Genomic DNA, 16387 nt, shown 5'->3' with positions numbered 1-16387 from the left:
TCTTCAAGTGTTTCCACAGCATTCTGATAGAAACCAAGGGAATGTTAGTGGCATGCTAAAGCTAAGGATCCAAGGCATCTTATATATGGTCTGAGTGCAAAACATGCACGCTATTTAGCCATTGCATCAGCACCACGAGTTCCCCACTAAAGTGAATATGTGGGAGGTTACTCTTTTGTAATTGCTCTGATTGCTGCTGTGAGTTCACGGCCTGTGAAGGATTCGTAGATTTGCATCGTACCTTTTCTCCACAAGAGTAACTGTTTTGCCCAGAGGATTGCAACATCTTTCGCTATTTACTGCACTCATACGAACACATGTACACGCAAGCAGTCAACAGCTTAACTCTATTGCTACTGCTTACACACAACCTCAATTTCACTGCGACGGTCTTCTCACTGGCTCAGTAGCGGCTGCTCATTTTTCTCAGTTGTGTTTGCACATTTTCTGGCTGAAATCATTGGTTGTAACCAAGTGGGTGTCTGAATTAGACCGAAAAAAAGCCCCTTTCATCTTTCGCAGTCGCAATATGTGTTGGGCTCAGATGTGAAGATATTGCACTCCTGGGACCAACGGCGAAGATTAAACGGAGCAATCTTTCTAGACTGTGAGGCATGGAGTTTTTGCACATGCAGACAGCAGCATCAATCGTATGCTTAAGATCTAAAAATAATCTCCTCCAGAGTTGCTCTTTGGTGTGTTTTGAGTCTGCTAAAAGATTGTTAATGACAGCACCGTTGTCACAAGATTGCGGATGCGAGAGCAAAGCCTCTTCGATGACACATCCAAGACGATGCACTCTTTAATTCGCTGCTTCGGAATGGGCATCTTTTGAAAACAGCAGTATTTGCATCCAGTTGAAGTGACGTGATTCTGTGTGGACGCCTCTGCTTCATGCCTTTGCCATAAAACATGCAACTGCATGCAACAAGCATGCACTATGTGCAACAGCAGAATGTGATTTTTGGAAAGGCCAGTGGTGGAAGAGAGGAAGACAGTGCCTGCTGCTTTATGTAGGTCAACGTTTTCAGATCAGCCTAAGACTCATGCTTGTTTACGTGTGAAAGAAGCACTGAGTGTGTGTGTGTGTGTGTGTGTGAGATGAGGGGGAGGGGCATCGTGATGACTGCATGCATGTTTCTGTGTGTAGATGGGCAAGGGCAGCGGAGGGGGGCAGGGGGGACTTGGCAGATGGAGATAGCAAGGCCAACTGAGCGACTGGCCATTGTCTGGCCATCGTCAGCATGCCTGTAACATGTGTCTGCCTATCATAAAGTCCAGCATGGGGCCGAGATCAGACTGTCCATGTGCCGTTTCCACTCCATTTGAAGTCTTCTCCCACTAGGCATAGGTTTTTTACAGGGAAAAGGAGAGGAGCAATAGCCAACAGAACAGAATCGCTATATCGAAGCGCATTTCTAGGGCACAGAATCCTGCTGTCAAAAGGTGTAGATTTTTTTCCTCCACAAATGTCTGTTTTTTTGGCATGACCAGAGAGCTGAAGCTGTGCAATGGAAATAATACATGGCTTCTGAGTGCACCAGTTAGATGTGTTAATGGTGCAGGGATGTGAAGTCACAGTTCAAATGCTGTTTGAGCTGAATTAAGCCTGCCTGCATAATCCCTGTAAGCCTGCAGCAGCACTGTGCACTAGAATCAGCTTGTTTATCACACTGTTTTTACCAGCCAAGCCTTTCACACGGACTCATCCTCCGATACCTCGATGATGTTAAATGCAACTCTTACTTGGTATTCTCAATGAAACTTCAATATTGCGAATATTTTTTATTTTCATCTTAATTTTGGTCTTTGCATGATATTTTTTGTCCTGCAATTTTTTTCATTATATCCTCTCTTCTCTCACTTTTTTTTTTTTTATTTTCCCCAGATGACATGAGCTGTGACAGCTGGAACACAGAGGTGCACTTTGCTGTAAAATTAAAAGAAAGTGGCACACCGATTCTGTTTCCAGGCAACCATGTCACATGAGAAGGGCAGCGTGGACATTCAGGAGACATGATGTCAGAAAGATTGCAAGGCCAATTGTCAAATTGTCAGCCAACCAACCCCCACCAATCCACACACACACACACACCTCATTGACATAATCTATTCACTGACCGCTTACCTATGAACTAATGCCTAGCCCTGAACCCAAAGTTAAGCCTAACTAAGGCTTTGAAGTTCTAAAATGCTGTCACTTTCCAAAATGGGTGCTTCCTTTACTGGTTTAAAATCTCCAGTCCTCACTTTGTAGCAAAAATAAACATGCATTATGACATGCATGCAGGAGCATTTGCTTGTATGTGTCCGGGTGGGTTTGTAGATCACTGTTGTGTTTAAGCAGGTGCTATTATGCATACTTACAATGGCGCTGTGTCCCTGCTGGTTTTTGGACAAATGTGTCCTTGGTCTTCCCCTGATGAGTCCAGTGCATGTAAGTGAACTCTAACTTAAGCAGGAGCACCGGTGCGCCATTCTCCTCTTAAATCCACATAGACTTGCATCCATCGTATGGTCACACTTGTCTGTGACCCAGGATAAGGCTGGTGCAAGAGGGGAGGTAGGCCATTGGGTGCCCAGCCCAATGCTCCCTCCCCGGCACTAATATGAGATGCGATCCCTCCAGTCCAGATGGCGCCAAACTCCAAGCCAATTGCCAGCTTTTGCTACTCCACACATCTGCACATGCTAATGACAGAAGGAACTCACAGAGTGTCACCAGAACGCAGCTTCACGCATGACGTAAATGCACGCCAGCACATCTTCACATCAAACTCTCTCTTGCTGTCACGGAGCAGGCTCTCGCAGTCAGTGCAGGAATGTCTCCCCTCCGATGTCTCAAAGTGCTGCACAGGTGAAAGGAATCCTCATCCAAAGTGTCCTGAAGGTTCACAGCGGTCCGAGTTTACGCTCCTTACATTTCTGCTGGCTTCCGCTGTCCCGCTTGTCCACACAGGTCTGTGCATTCAGGCTGTGCTTAAGCAGATGACACCGGGCTTCCCAGCTAGAGATCACAACAAGAACACGCCCACTGCCGGCCGTGGCCACCTTTTAGGAGAGCGTCATCCGCTCTCCCTCTCCCATTGCCTTCCCTGCACTCCTATCTCTCCCTTTTCAACTCCTCCTCATGAGCACTCACGCTCCACTCTCTCTCTGTGGTCGTTTAAGGTTTTTGTGTCATATGACTCTCCTCTCGTCTGCCTTTTCTTTCGCAACCGAACAGTAATGCAAGCCTGGATGTGTTTTTCTGCCTTCAGCACCACGGAGAGCTCTGATGGGAAGAGCAGGCGGGGGAGTGGGAGCGGGGTGGGCATAGTCAGTGGGGGCGAAGCGGAAAGAGGAGCAGGGAAGCAGTGGGTGGAGGGGTGAGGGGGAGCTGAGTAGGAGGAGTCAATGGGTTGCCAGGGTGCGACCTCATTAGACAAAACCTCATCTTCCCCCGGCAACCACTGTTCCCCCCTCATCGACGCCCCCCCCCCACACACACACTCTTACAGCTTGTAAACAAAACCAAGACACGCACACACTGCATCTCTCTCAGGTGCTTTCATTACATGCACGGCAACCAAAACAAAGATGTAAACAACACGCTGCTGTTTTCAACACACTGACATTCTGATGCAAGATTGAAATATGTTGACTATGTATTTAAAAACAACAACAGGGATCCAAAATAGAGATTAATTCTCAGCGGCTTCAAAGATGAACAGGAGGACAGCGGGGACAGAGTTGAGCCTGAGTTGTGTTTTTGTCAGGGGGCTACTGCTGCCTCCGGTTGACTGTCTGTGGGGGGGGGGGGGCGCTGATCGTTGTTTATGGGATGGGAATGCCTGGTGCAGAATCAGGGGTCGAGGGAGGGTGAGAGGAGACGGTGGGGTGAGTGGGGTTGTCTGAAGGGATTAACACCAACAGGCACAAATGGATTGGGAGGAAGAGGCGTGTTGTTTTCATCAATCCTGATTCTCTTCGCCCCCCCCACCCCACCTCCAAAACATCGCCTCCTTTTTCTTGGTTTTGTCTCGGGGGGTGTCTGGAGAAGGAAATCAGAGGTACTAAAGTCAGTTTCACAAACAGAGGGTGGTTGAGGGGGCAAAAAAAGAGCAACAATGCACTGGTGATGGATGAATCAAAGCGCTGGCTGTGATTATCATGTGGCTATCAAATAAGCACCTGAAAAGCAAAAGGTGAAATCTGATTGAATTAAACTCTCCACCTATTTCAAACACCTGTATCCTAGCAACATGCCACATGGCCTAAAGAGCCAATCGCCATGATCTCACTTCAATAAAACGCCATGTCAAAAAGGCACTCGTCCCTATTTTAAGCCTATTGTGAGGGATGTGGTTGACCAGTCACGCTCAAAGCAAGTCACTCTATCCAAATCAACTCGCCCCACAAACACACACACACACACCCACACACACACACAGAGGCTTTGTTATGACCTCAGCGTGCCGCCAATGTGTACCATCTCAAAGGAAGTGTTTAGATCCCATCAGAGCTCAATGAACACAGACAGTGGGGAAGTCCCAGGGGCGAATGGGTTAAACAAATGGTGAGTGGGTTGTTTTGTGAACAGTGGGTGACACTCCCCCGGGGAGAGAATGGACGGTGAAAGAAGATATCATGCGTTTAACTTTCCAGCTCACACACATGCTTTCAGGCACACAAAGACTTACTGTACACAATGAAGGAAAGCTATGAAAGGGCTTGAACGCATTTCATTCGTTGCTGGATTTCAGTGATGAATTGTAATGTTTGTGTTTCTTGTAGCTGAATAAATATATTATTGAAAGATATCAGTTATTTAAATTCTATAAGTGTGATTATGCTCGCTTCCAATGACTAGCTATAGATTTGAACAAGTCATGTCAGAACTTCAGACATTTTATTACGCCACCTAAGGCCAATAGCCTGAAGTTGATCACAATATATTTGATCAATTTTGACATTACACAATATCTTCCTAATTCATATATTACGATGTAGCCAGCCAATCAGTCTGAAAAAGAAACAACATCAACAGTTTATGTGTGCTAGTGGAACATGACAATATTAACGATTTACAAGTACAAACCAGTACGCCCCAGAGCAGCCGCCAGGGGCTCGGTCCAATCACGCGTGTGATGATTCTGTATTGATCCACTGCTCTAATAGGCTAATGAAGAGTCCATAAAAAAACCCATTATACCAATCAATTGCATGCCGCTGAAGAAACCGAATTGTGACAAGTAGAGCAGGGATTCTGCTTCGAATGTTTTTTTTAATCAATCTTTTGAATTTATGCTATGAAATGATATGCAAGTCTAAATTTGAATATTTGTGCCTTGTTCATGCACCTTTTAATCTCATATTGTAGAATGTATAGATTTAGCGCCTCTCACTATAGTTTCATCATCAACACAAAAAGTATACCCATTATGGTGCTGCTCTGAACGGGATCTGCTCCCAAAGACGCCGTGGGATCTTATTGGACACCCTTGAAAGCCCCTGTGAGGCCGTGCGGCTCTGCTTTCTGCCACGAAGGTGATGATGAAGACGGGACTGGCAGGACAGATAGTGAGACATCGGTGCTGAGTATGTTAGACTGCATGCCATCAAAGATGCATCACGCCTTACTTCCACTCCTCAAATCTGCACCCAGGAGAAATGGCGCATGACGTTCCTCCTCTGACCAGTACGAACCCTCTATATTTCATACATGGATGCACATTCTGTAAATAGACAGTTTTCTTTTAACTCTACTTCTATTTTTAATTTCTGAATCAAAGATGTTCTATTTTTTCTGGCTATTTACAAGAATCAGATCCACATGCCCCTGACAGTTAAGCTCGACAGGATGGTGATGTTCTACATGGATCAAGCTCCTCGGCACGACTTTATCACCACTTCCTCCCTCCAGAGATTTCAAGCTGTGGCATGTCTCCAACGACCACCCTCCACACTTTCCTGTGAGACAGAGAGGTGAAAATCAGAGACTGAATAGCGTAATCTCTCAAACGGGCTGTTGAGGGTTCCAATCTTGTGGGTTAAACCCCCCCTGTAAACCCCTTAAATCCCCAGTTGAGAGGGCCAAAACGGATGGGCTAATGTCTCCGGTGATTGTCTAGTAACCGTTTGACACAAACACAACATGAAAACATGGAATAAAGGACACCCTACCGACCATGACTGCTGCAGTCACTTCCATATCGCTAGCAAATAATTGCTGGGTTTAACTGGCTAATAAAACACAAAGACACAAATATGTGCATGTTGTGGAGTAAATTCTGAGAGCTGTTATTGTTGAGGCTCTCTGAATGTTATAGTTCGATATAGGATGCTGCTGGTGAGAGATACAGAAGACATTATCAAAATAAGTTCTGACTGTGAAATAAGGCCTTACTGGCTGGAGAAGATATAAAGATTTCCTGTCACACTGCAGAGATCTGTCACCTCCTGGTGAAATGATTTTTCATCTGTCGCAGAGGTGCAAATCACAGACAGGAGCCTGAGAACGCGACTTAGTGGCGCCATCTGCTGACAGAAAAAAAATAGAATATATCCGAGTCCATGAAAACGTAAACAAGAAAAGCGCTCAGGGAGCGCAGACCTCCTCCACATGCATGATTTGCAGACAGATGATGTGTGCGCAGAGCTCACAAATGGCTTTTGATATATGTTTTGAACGCCGCTCTGATCTGATACCAGGATTCTTAAATTCAGAAGGTTGAACACCAGTACTGTAATTACAGAGACAGGCCTCAGACACAATCAAGGATTTGTACCTTTATAAGATACTTTCTAATGGCTGACATTCATAGCGAAAATAAAAAAAAGCAACATGAAACATGATGGCTGCATTCCACGAGGCCAGCATATTGAATGCGCTGTTCCCTACACAAACTGCAAGGAGTTGAGCCTTTTAAACGTATCAATTCCACCAGTGCTTTTTCATGACAACCAAATATGTCCACTGTGTATAAAAACATGGTAAAAAGAAAAAGTATTTCTTTAACAGTAAACATACAGAACACAGAAGAAAGATTGTGTTATTTAGGAAAAGTGACCTCAGTTTAATCCAACAGCAGAGGCCCCAATGAAAAAGCCATAAATTTAGTCATTTCAAGATTTTTGTTGACATAGTTTTAGAGATAACTGGCGATAGAATTTCTGCAGCCAAAGCCTTTCTTTTCAGGGGTTACGGGCAAATTTCCAGATGCCGCATTAGGGCCAGAGCATATGATCTACTGCCAGACTTATTCACATTAAAAAACAATATTTTAAGTGTGACATTTTTAGATGTACACCACATCTTGTTGAAGGAGGAAAAAAGACTGACTTGTGTCATATGATAACCTTTTTTGTGCAGCACCAATTAAGAGTTTATTAAACACCAGTGACTTTGCTGTGCCAGAATATTGGTCTTCTACGTTATATGTAGATTTGGTTCTTTTATGGCGTCCCTGTTCTTCTCCGGGTGCTTCATTGTTCCGGGCCCTTCAGTCTGAATGATGCACAACATTGCTCTTTAATCTGGCAGCAACTTCGGTTACATAGAAGATATTTTTAGTCGGGATATGTCCCTTAAAACAAATTAGCCAACTGTCCCGTCGGACTGACCCCGTGCGCTGCCAGCATACGAGTGCCGTCTTGTTGTGGCAGATCATTCATCAGAAGTTGGAGCTCTTACCAAGCAGATGCCTTTAGATCCGAAAGCAGAAATACATCCTTCTACAGGAAAAAAAAAAACTTGTGCTTGCATAGATTGATTCATGTACTGTATGCTGTTAAGGATGAATTATAACAGATACGGAATAACGTTACGGCCAGACACCTCAGTGACTGTTAAAAGCACTTAAGCCCGGCTCCCTTCGCCTCCAGACCGCTGGAAGAAGAGCTGACCTGTGTGGCCCTTTTAGAGTTCTTAAAGTGTACATTGGAGCGGCAGCTGTTTGGTTGTCATGGAGACCGCAAGATGGGTGGTTTCTCCTGCAAGTCGAGGCTTTACTTGGGTTGCAGTGGCTCACACGTTCAAGAGTTCACAAGTACAACAGCTGTCATTTGATCAGTACACAGAAAGTTTGGTCTGCTGTTGAAGGTGCTTCAGTAGACGGACGGGTGGGCTTCTATACCCTGCCTTAGATATCACATGGAAATACTGTACGTCAGCACTGATGCTCATGCGTCTACTTTTCTTACACAGAAGGAGACACCTTAAGATTACATTTATGTGTATTTCTCACATAAATGAATACTATGTTATAATCAGGCAACTTTGTATAAACTTTCTAAATATTTTGGTGTAGTATCATGTCTGCCCAGCAGAAGGAGATATAAATAAACTGTGCACATTTTGTTTTTTTACTTTTGCATTGTGGACACAAACCTTCTCTAAATGAATAGGATACAAATCGAATGTAGCCCTGCCAAGCTGACTGGGACAACATCTCTGGGGAAGTAGAAATATTGCCACAATTATTACATTTATATTATGAGTTACTTAGTAATAAATCTGATAAATCTCATAATCTGCAAGTGTCCTCACTCTGGTTTCAACGTGAAGTGAATTTTTAATTTGTTCAAAATCTCTTTGACACACCAAAAATAACTTATTTATCAAGCGTGACCTAAGGCTACAAATCACATGAGGGGTATAATATTGTAACAGGCATATCTGTTTAGGAGCGGATCTGTGTGGATGCCAGCAGATGGCAGCGATGTAAATCTAATACAAGTATTATAGAGACTTCTCCAACATTAAGCTCATGATTCCCCTTTTTTGTGGAGGGAGGCAGTTGCAACTCAAGAGTCAACATATTCTGAAAACCACATGAAAGGCCCTTTCCTGTTTAACGCCCATCCGACACCAAAACATATTTATTTGTCTGTCTTTGATGTGAAGCATTAAATGTAAAAAAAAAAAAAAGAACCTTTCTTTTTTCTCCCCCCCAACTATAATGGCTTTACTTTTGGTATGACCAGCATCTAGTTATTGTTCCATTTCAAATTGGTACAATATTTATTTTTTCAACAAGCAAACAGAAACAACGTCACGAGTAACATGATTTTTTTTAATATAAAGAAATTCCTAATTAGATTCCAAAAACGCCTATAGATTTGAAATAATTTGCAAATATTGTGGACAATTTTGCCAATTGATGAAAAAAAAAGCTGAAGCATGTTTAAAGGGACGCAAACCATCACGTTCCCGTCCAAACAAAGCGTAAAGTAGACTGAACATGCCGGTCTTTGCGCATTAACGTTACGATAATGTCCAGTTAAGGGCGTTTAAATGCCTATAAATGGGGGGGGGGGGGGGGGGGGGGGGGGGCATTGCGGTGACTTTTAGTCGCGGCACATCGCTGGAGTAAATAGAGAGGGAAGGGAGTGTGCGTAAAGCTTGGGAAACAGGCACGCAGACAGACGACCACTGCAAAGTGTTGCGCGCGGAACAAACTGGCTTCAGCCCACACCGAGAGAAGACCCCAAACCTCTCCCGTGAGGCGCGCATGCACGCTCAGCCCAAACAATAATGTGAAAGCAGGACGACAACGCGTGTCAGATGTTTAATCGCATCGTCGCTTCGCTGAACTTGAGTGCTGTTTATTCCCAACACTGCCACACAGTTCGCCGTCAGACCAGCGCAGTCCATCCGGATACCTGGCGTGAGATGCGGCAATGTCCCGAGGAACATGCCCTCGCGTAAACTCCTACGGATGCTTTTTGATTTTTTCAGCCGTCCTTTTTGCGGCGATCGTGGCCGACGTGGGCGCGTACAGCTGTCATGAGGTGAGGACCGCTTTCCAGCTGCGGCAGGTGGGGCCGCTGCACCGCGTACCGGAGACACCTGGCACAGGTGAGTCGGTGGCTTTTGAACGACCAGCTCTCCCGGTAGATGCGCGCATTGCGCACGTCAGGGGATTCCGCGGGATCCGTTAATTACGCGTGAAATGACGATTTATTTCCACGATCGCTGTGTGCAAATGTGTCCTTTCAAAAATAAAGTTTTGTCGTCCGGTGCTTGGAGCTGTTCCGTGATTCTGTCAAACGTGCACGTGGGTAGCGGACACAGCGCCTTTTGCTCATTCTTTCTGTTCACTTTTCTGTTCTCTGCTCACATGAGCTCACAGCTGCAGAGACTTTTAAATCGGATTGACCACCACATTATAATATATACATAACTACAAATACAAGTGTTATTTTATTAGATTAACGCAGCTGCAAAATGTGAAATCATGTTTGTCAGACTATTCCAGGTGTCATAAATGTCCATTCTTTACACCCTGGTTACTTTTTTAGTTTGCAGTTATGCACTCATTATTCCATGGCCCCGTCTTGATTTGTTTAATGCACTAAATTCTCTTGATTTTCAGTTTTCAGTTTCATAAATCACAGAGCTTCTTACCATGGGCAGGCTGTTTGACGAGATTAAACAATTGAGCAAATTTCCTTTGGCAGAAAGCCCCGGAGCACATCTATAGACAAGCTGCTGAGACATGGTTTTTTGTTTTGTGGCTATAGATGAAACGACCACCACTTTAAAGTGACATGCACATGAGTTTAAGAGACGCAGTTCAGGATGGATTTTGCTGACTCCTACAAGAAACCCATTGAGTTTGGGACCTTTGCTGACATGGTTTTATTTCCTGTCTTCTGTCATATTTTTTGTCAGTGTGATGCATGAAAGCAGCTTTGAAATGCCCTGAAGGTTTTGTGGCATGTGCATTCCTTCTGCACTCAGAGGAAAAGCTATTTCATGGGGATGAACATTGGTTCCAAATGTGTTTTGAATGCAAAACACATCTTGAGCCAGTCCAGGCTTTGGTTCAACGACACTTGTTTTCCTTGGACGTACTGCAGGCTTAGTCAAAGACATCATCAACTTCTCACGTTTTACACCAGGTTTGTCTTTTGCGCAGTCACCATATAAGTTTAAACATCGGGCTAGTCAGAAGGCGTAAACATCATATTTTCATTTTAATATCTCCTGCTTTCATTTTCATTCATTCGCCATGGGGCCAAGTCTGTGTCTACAGACCATGCAGACTTGCAGCAATAGAGTCACATGCATGTTAGTGGCAGCTTAAGTATCACCTAGTCTGGGTCTGCAAGATGGTAAGAGGGAGATGAGACTGGATAGCTGCTCATCTCAAGCATCTAAAACTTGAGATGCTTGTTTAGTAGGGTATCACCGCTAGCAACAGTCCATGTCAAAATCATTACAGGCAACAGTTTATGGTTAGTTCTTAGAGACATAAAATGACCTTGGTGCATCCTGCAGCATCCATGTGAATATCTGTGGAAGCAAACGCAGCTGTTGACGAGCAGTTTACTGCTCGGTTAGTAAATATGCCGCTCAGCCATTAGATTAGGACCAGTGACAGGTGAAGACAGTAACATTATCTCGTTACAATGGCTGCACCTGTCATTGGGTGGGATACATTAGGCATCTAGAAAGAGGCAATTATGAAAGCTAGACAACTGTGTTAGAGCAACTTCAGGTTCCCAGTGCGCAGAAGGTGGTACGTGCAAAATGTTGTCAATGGAAGGACAACCGATGAACCGGTGGAAGAGCCATATGGGTGCCCTCAAGGGTCATTTGATGCACATGAGGAGCAAAAGGCTGGCAGGTCCCACAGGAGGACATTGCTAAACTTTGTTGCAGAACAATTCAATCCCATCATGTAAATGGTATTCCCTAGTGGCTTTCAGCAGGATGATGAGCTCTGCCACGCGGCAAAAAAATGGTTCAGAAATGGTTTGCTAACGTCTCAGTGCCAGATGTCACAGCACACCTTCAGCGGTCTAGCGGAGTCCATTACTCAACAGGTCATTCCTGTTTTAAGTCGCTTTCACACCAGAGCTGTTTGGTCCACTTTAAACGGACCAGAGTTCGTTTCCTCGGATAGTCCGCTTCATTTGGGCAGGTGTGATAGCTCATTCGAAGTCTGGTGCAGCCCAAACAAGCGAACTCTGGTCCGGCTCATACGCAGTGTGAAAGCTCAAACACAGGACCAAATGTACTTAGTAACGCTATACGTAGTGCACGTAGGGTGAAGGAAGTACAGCGCACACTGCAAACCAAAACAAACATGGGCGAGGGAGGGATTCCCCCTCCTGCTTCTTCCAATCGACGCGCGGGAGACCTACGCACCAGGTCGTTATAATGTTATGGCCGATTAAACACTCACACAGTACGAAGTGTTTGCTCTGGACTTTCACGTTAATTATTTTACTCTTTCGGCGTCTCACCCCCTCAAAGACGTTTGATCTGTCGGACACATCCTCCGTGTCTATTTGTTCTCACAAATTTGGAAAATGGGCCTGATCCAGATACAAACTGTGGCTCCTTAGTCTAGACTATTAATTGATATAAATATTTATGTTTGTTTTGCGAGGTGTGGCGAGCTGCGTTTCTCTGCATTGACACTCGACGTCTTTGCTGTAGCTTGGCCTCACAGCTAATCAAACATCGCTGCAGCTTCACAGGAGTGTTTTGGGCATCCACCTTATTTTGTTTTTTGTGTACTTGTCCTACAGAGGTTGCATTGGGTCAGGCGCAATCTGGTCTTCAAAGAGCTGACCAATGGAAGGGGTGCTGGAGTGGGAGATTCTGTGTATATATTTATATATATATAAATAAGTGTAGGTGTGTGTGTGTGTGTGCACAATTATGCTACTCTGCTTCTGTTCTCAGATCGAATGCCAACAAAAGCAACTCTTGAAATTTGAAGTGGGAGAACTTCCAGCCCTTTTCACAATCTGATGTTTGCTTTGCAACACAGTGCTGCATTTCATTCATGTAAGGTGAACAGATTTCTCACCAAGCTCCAGGAGTGAGGCAGCAGGGATCTTTAGAGTTGGCTGGATATGATCTTATGCAAAATGATTGCACACTAACAGACAGAATATTTTATCCAGTTCATGAAGACTCTTTCCCTAGAATGTCTTTTAGTCTCTGAGATAGTGTCACACCGTGCAAATATCTATTCCATAAACTCTTCAAATGATCGAGTGCCTATTCCTGGCTATGTGTCAACTTCCTACTTTAGTCGTAATTTGAAAATCACACAGGAAAAATCTCCAATTTGGATGGCTTCGAGAAAAGTAAACCCTTCAAAAGAAAAGACATTGGCACATAAAATAATAACGTCTGACAGAGTCCTTCGGTGAAAAGCCGCAATTGGGATAATTGCAGTGACGAGCATGTGAAATTCTCCTTCTCCAGTGCATCCAGAAAATTCCACCTCGACCAGCGTTACCCCAGCCTGAAGCTGATTATTCCATCGTAGTCCATCTCCACACAACTTTGTCAGCGGCTTGTGTTACTTTGCTTTACTTGCTTTCCACTGTGGTCGAGGTGGAGGCAATATTTTCAGGTTTAAAATGCGGAGCATCTAGAAAAGTTTAAACTTCCTCACACTCTAGGAATAAAAAAGTCTGCCATGACAGGTGATGGGTCTCTGAGAAGGAGCATTCATCAGATTATATTAAATGTTCAAATAAGATGATAATCCCCCCCGATATTTTGCTGCTTCACCAAGTCGGTGTCCCTCACAACCACAAGCCTTCCGTCTAACGTCTGGACTCCGTGCCAATCACTTGGAGGCAGTGCCAGGTTGGGGTCTGGGAAATCTAAACATCCCAATTAAGGTTCAAAGTTGTCCAAAAATTCCAGTCCATGGCACCAACCCTTTGAGATGTGTTTTTTTTTTCAACGTCGACCACTGAAAACAGTAAATCTGCTTTGAGTAAATATGCTGTGGTACTAAGTCAGTCCTCAAACTTGAAAAGAAACCAGTTCCTGAGTATCCACACATTCCAAATCAAAGTCTATAGTACTACAGTATATTGAGCAGATGGAGGTGGCAAATAAATAATATTACGAGAGTAGGAGTTTTATTAATGTGTACTTAAAACGGCTGGTAATAACAATCCAATTCTTAATGGTATGATTATTTTCGGCTAATGTAGCGAAAGACATTGAGAATGGCATTTGAACTATCAGGACTATTACACAGCATTCAGAGTTTCTTCAGCCAGGGGTTTCAACTTTTTTTTTAAAAAGTACTGAAGTGTCACTGAAAGGATTTGCGACTAAGAACTCGAGACTGCTGAGCCACGGCTTTAATACATCAAATTACTCCAGAGGTATTTGTCACCGGAAGACGATTAAGCAAATTAGGATTTAGAGTTGACACCCAGTCTAAAGAGCTCAGAATGACAAGATTCGGTCAGGCAGAATGAGTAGCAGGCAGCTAACACAAGGCGTCATTAAACAAGTCACATTAAACTATTTGAAATGAGATGCACAACAGCAATTCTTAGATTGCTATAAATGACAAGTTAATTAAAATCAATGCCACAATAGTCGTTGACTAGCGACCGCAACTATATTTCACAAAGCTCAACTCTCAACTCGCCCTGCGATGAGCTGGCGGCTTGTCCAGGGAGTACCCCGCCTCTCACCGCAGGGATAGGCTCCTGCGACCTGCGGTTCAGTAAATGAATGAATAAATGAATAAATGAACCATCAAGAAGGATCAGAATTTATTGTTAAAATCAAGGTGTTTATTCATACAGCAATTGTCGCCCAGGCATCCCGGCTTTATGGCTGAGCTGAGAAGGTCATACGGAGGCAAATTGAAATGTAATCCGAAATAATAAATCCAGACCTATGAATCGATGCCTTCAAAGCAAGAATGTTGATGGCCTGTTTAAGGGATGTCAGCCATAATGCTCCCGTCCCCCCCAATTAAACATTTGAAGTCGGACTTGAAAATTGCTGCAGAGTCATGAGCCCTAATTAATTTGTGAGAGGGAAAGACAGAACCCAACTTGTCCCAAAAGAGCAAGCACTTTTGCAATGGAGGCAAGGAAAAACGTCCCTTTAACAGGCAGAAACCTTGGACAGAACCCAATGCTCATAGTGGGCAGTCATCGGTCTTGATTGGTTGGGTTGAGAGAGAGAAAGAGAGAGCGACAAGGACAGTCAAAAACAAAGAGAGGGGGAGAGAGTGATAGAGAGACAGAGAGAACAGGAGTAGACGCAAGCATAATGTATTTACAATACATCCAATGGTTCACTGCTGAGCAAACAACTGAAGGTCTTCGCTGAATCCTTGATGTTTATTTAATACTTTAGACATGAGTGATTAAAGTGAAATCAATTAAATGAAATTATAAAAGAACACACTCAGCAATATGTATATAAGGAGTGACACAGGTTACAATGATTCCAGAAAGGGGGGGGGGGGGGGGGGGTGTCTAGTATATTTGTGACACGCCTGTCCTGACTGCTGTGGTGGCTTTAACAGCCGAAGTCTCCCTGCGTATCATTTACTCCACGCATCTACTCGCACAGGGACGGGGAGGCCAGGCCGGATTCCACCGCGAGTCCCTGGATATTAGTTTCATATCATAGATAACACGCAAACACAAAGGAGAGAAGAAGCCAGACAGCGAGGAGGGCAGGCTCGAGAGAGAGGACAGACGCCACAGTCGGCGAAATGAGACTTTGAAACAGAATCAAAATCAATCGTGTGTGTGTGTGTGTGGGGGGGGGATTATGGTGTATTTTAACTGAGCTGGCCTCAGTCTCTACATTGATGACGTCCGATCGGTTTACTTTAATTAGTGGAATTTCGGGGGGAACAAATCAAAACGGCTGCAGGAACAAATAGTGCAAATGGGTTCCTTTTTAAAGGCTGGTGTCTTCACTATTTGATGGTCGAATTTTTGAAGTTAAAATTAACATAGCCTGCCTACGATGTTTAAAAGACTGAAAACATAAAAAAAAAGTATATTGGAGGCGCAGAAGATGCAAGCAACAAATAATAGTATCCTAATAGTAAGCCTTGAATTTGTTAGAATAGGTCATGCAAATAGTGTCGACAGAGAAAACATATTATGCCAATATAAGGAGAGTGGGCTGCTATGCAGATGGAGATAATGAGCTGGAGGGGGGGGCAGCATGACTTCACTCCTCTGGCTCTGGGATGGGAACAAATGGAGCCTCACTGGGTAATTAAGAGACACCCAGGCCTCACTAGGATATGCCAGGCAAATGGGAGAGAGGGAGGAGAAAGGGAAAGAGGGATTGAGAATGCAACCCTATTGTGTTTCATGGAGGGATTTGGACAGTGAGGCACTAGTCTTGCGGTCTGTCCTAAGGCCATGCTTTAGGCTCTGGTTACAACACCTGCCTCCAGCCACCCCCCCATCTGACTGTCCCAACAGCCCCCCTACCTCTGACCCACTACCACTGAAATATGTTATCGTTTGAGTCCCCGTGCAAGGAAATGTGTGTGAAAGGCCATTTTCTCCAGCCCATGCTAATTGTGTAATTGTGCCCAGTGACAACATGACGCCGTATACTGTGTGTCGCCGAGGACCAGATGAC

The 16387-nt window shown here is 44.3% G+C and overlaps 1 protein-coding gene across 1 annotated transcript in view; it reads left to right on the top strand.

Annotated features, from left to right (window-relative positions):
* Positions 1-9663: 9663 nt before the first annotated feature.
* Positions 9664-16387, top strand: part of gpc5c (glypican 5c) — a 59962-nt gene continuing 53238 nt past the window's right edge. The window contains exon 1 of the mRNA XM_068748898.1: positions 9664-9841. Within this exon, the coding sequence (XP_068604999.1) occupies positions 9664-9841 (178 nt within the window). The remainder of the gene's footprint in view (positions 9842-16387) is intronic.

This window comes from Brachionichthys hirsutus, chromosome 15 (assembly GCF_040956055.1).
Source record: "Brachionichthys hirsutus isolate HB-005 chromosome 15, CSIRO-AGI_Bhir_v1, whole genome shotgun sequence".
NCBI lineage: Eukaryota > Metazoa > Chordata > Actinopteri > Lophiiformes > Brachionichthyidae > Brachionichthys > Brachionichthys hirsutus.
This window is presented reverse-complemented; position numbering and strand designations above follow the sequence as displayed.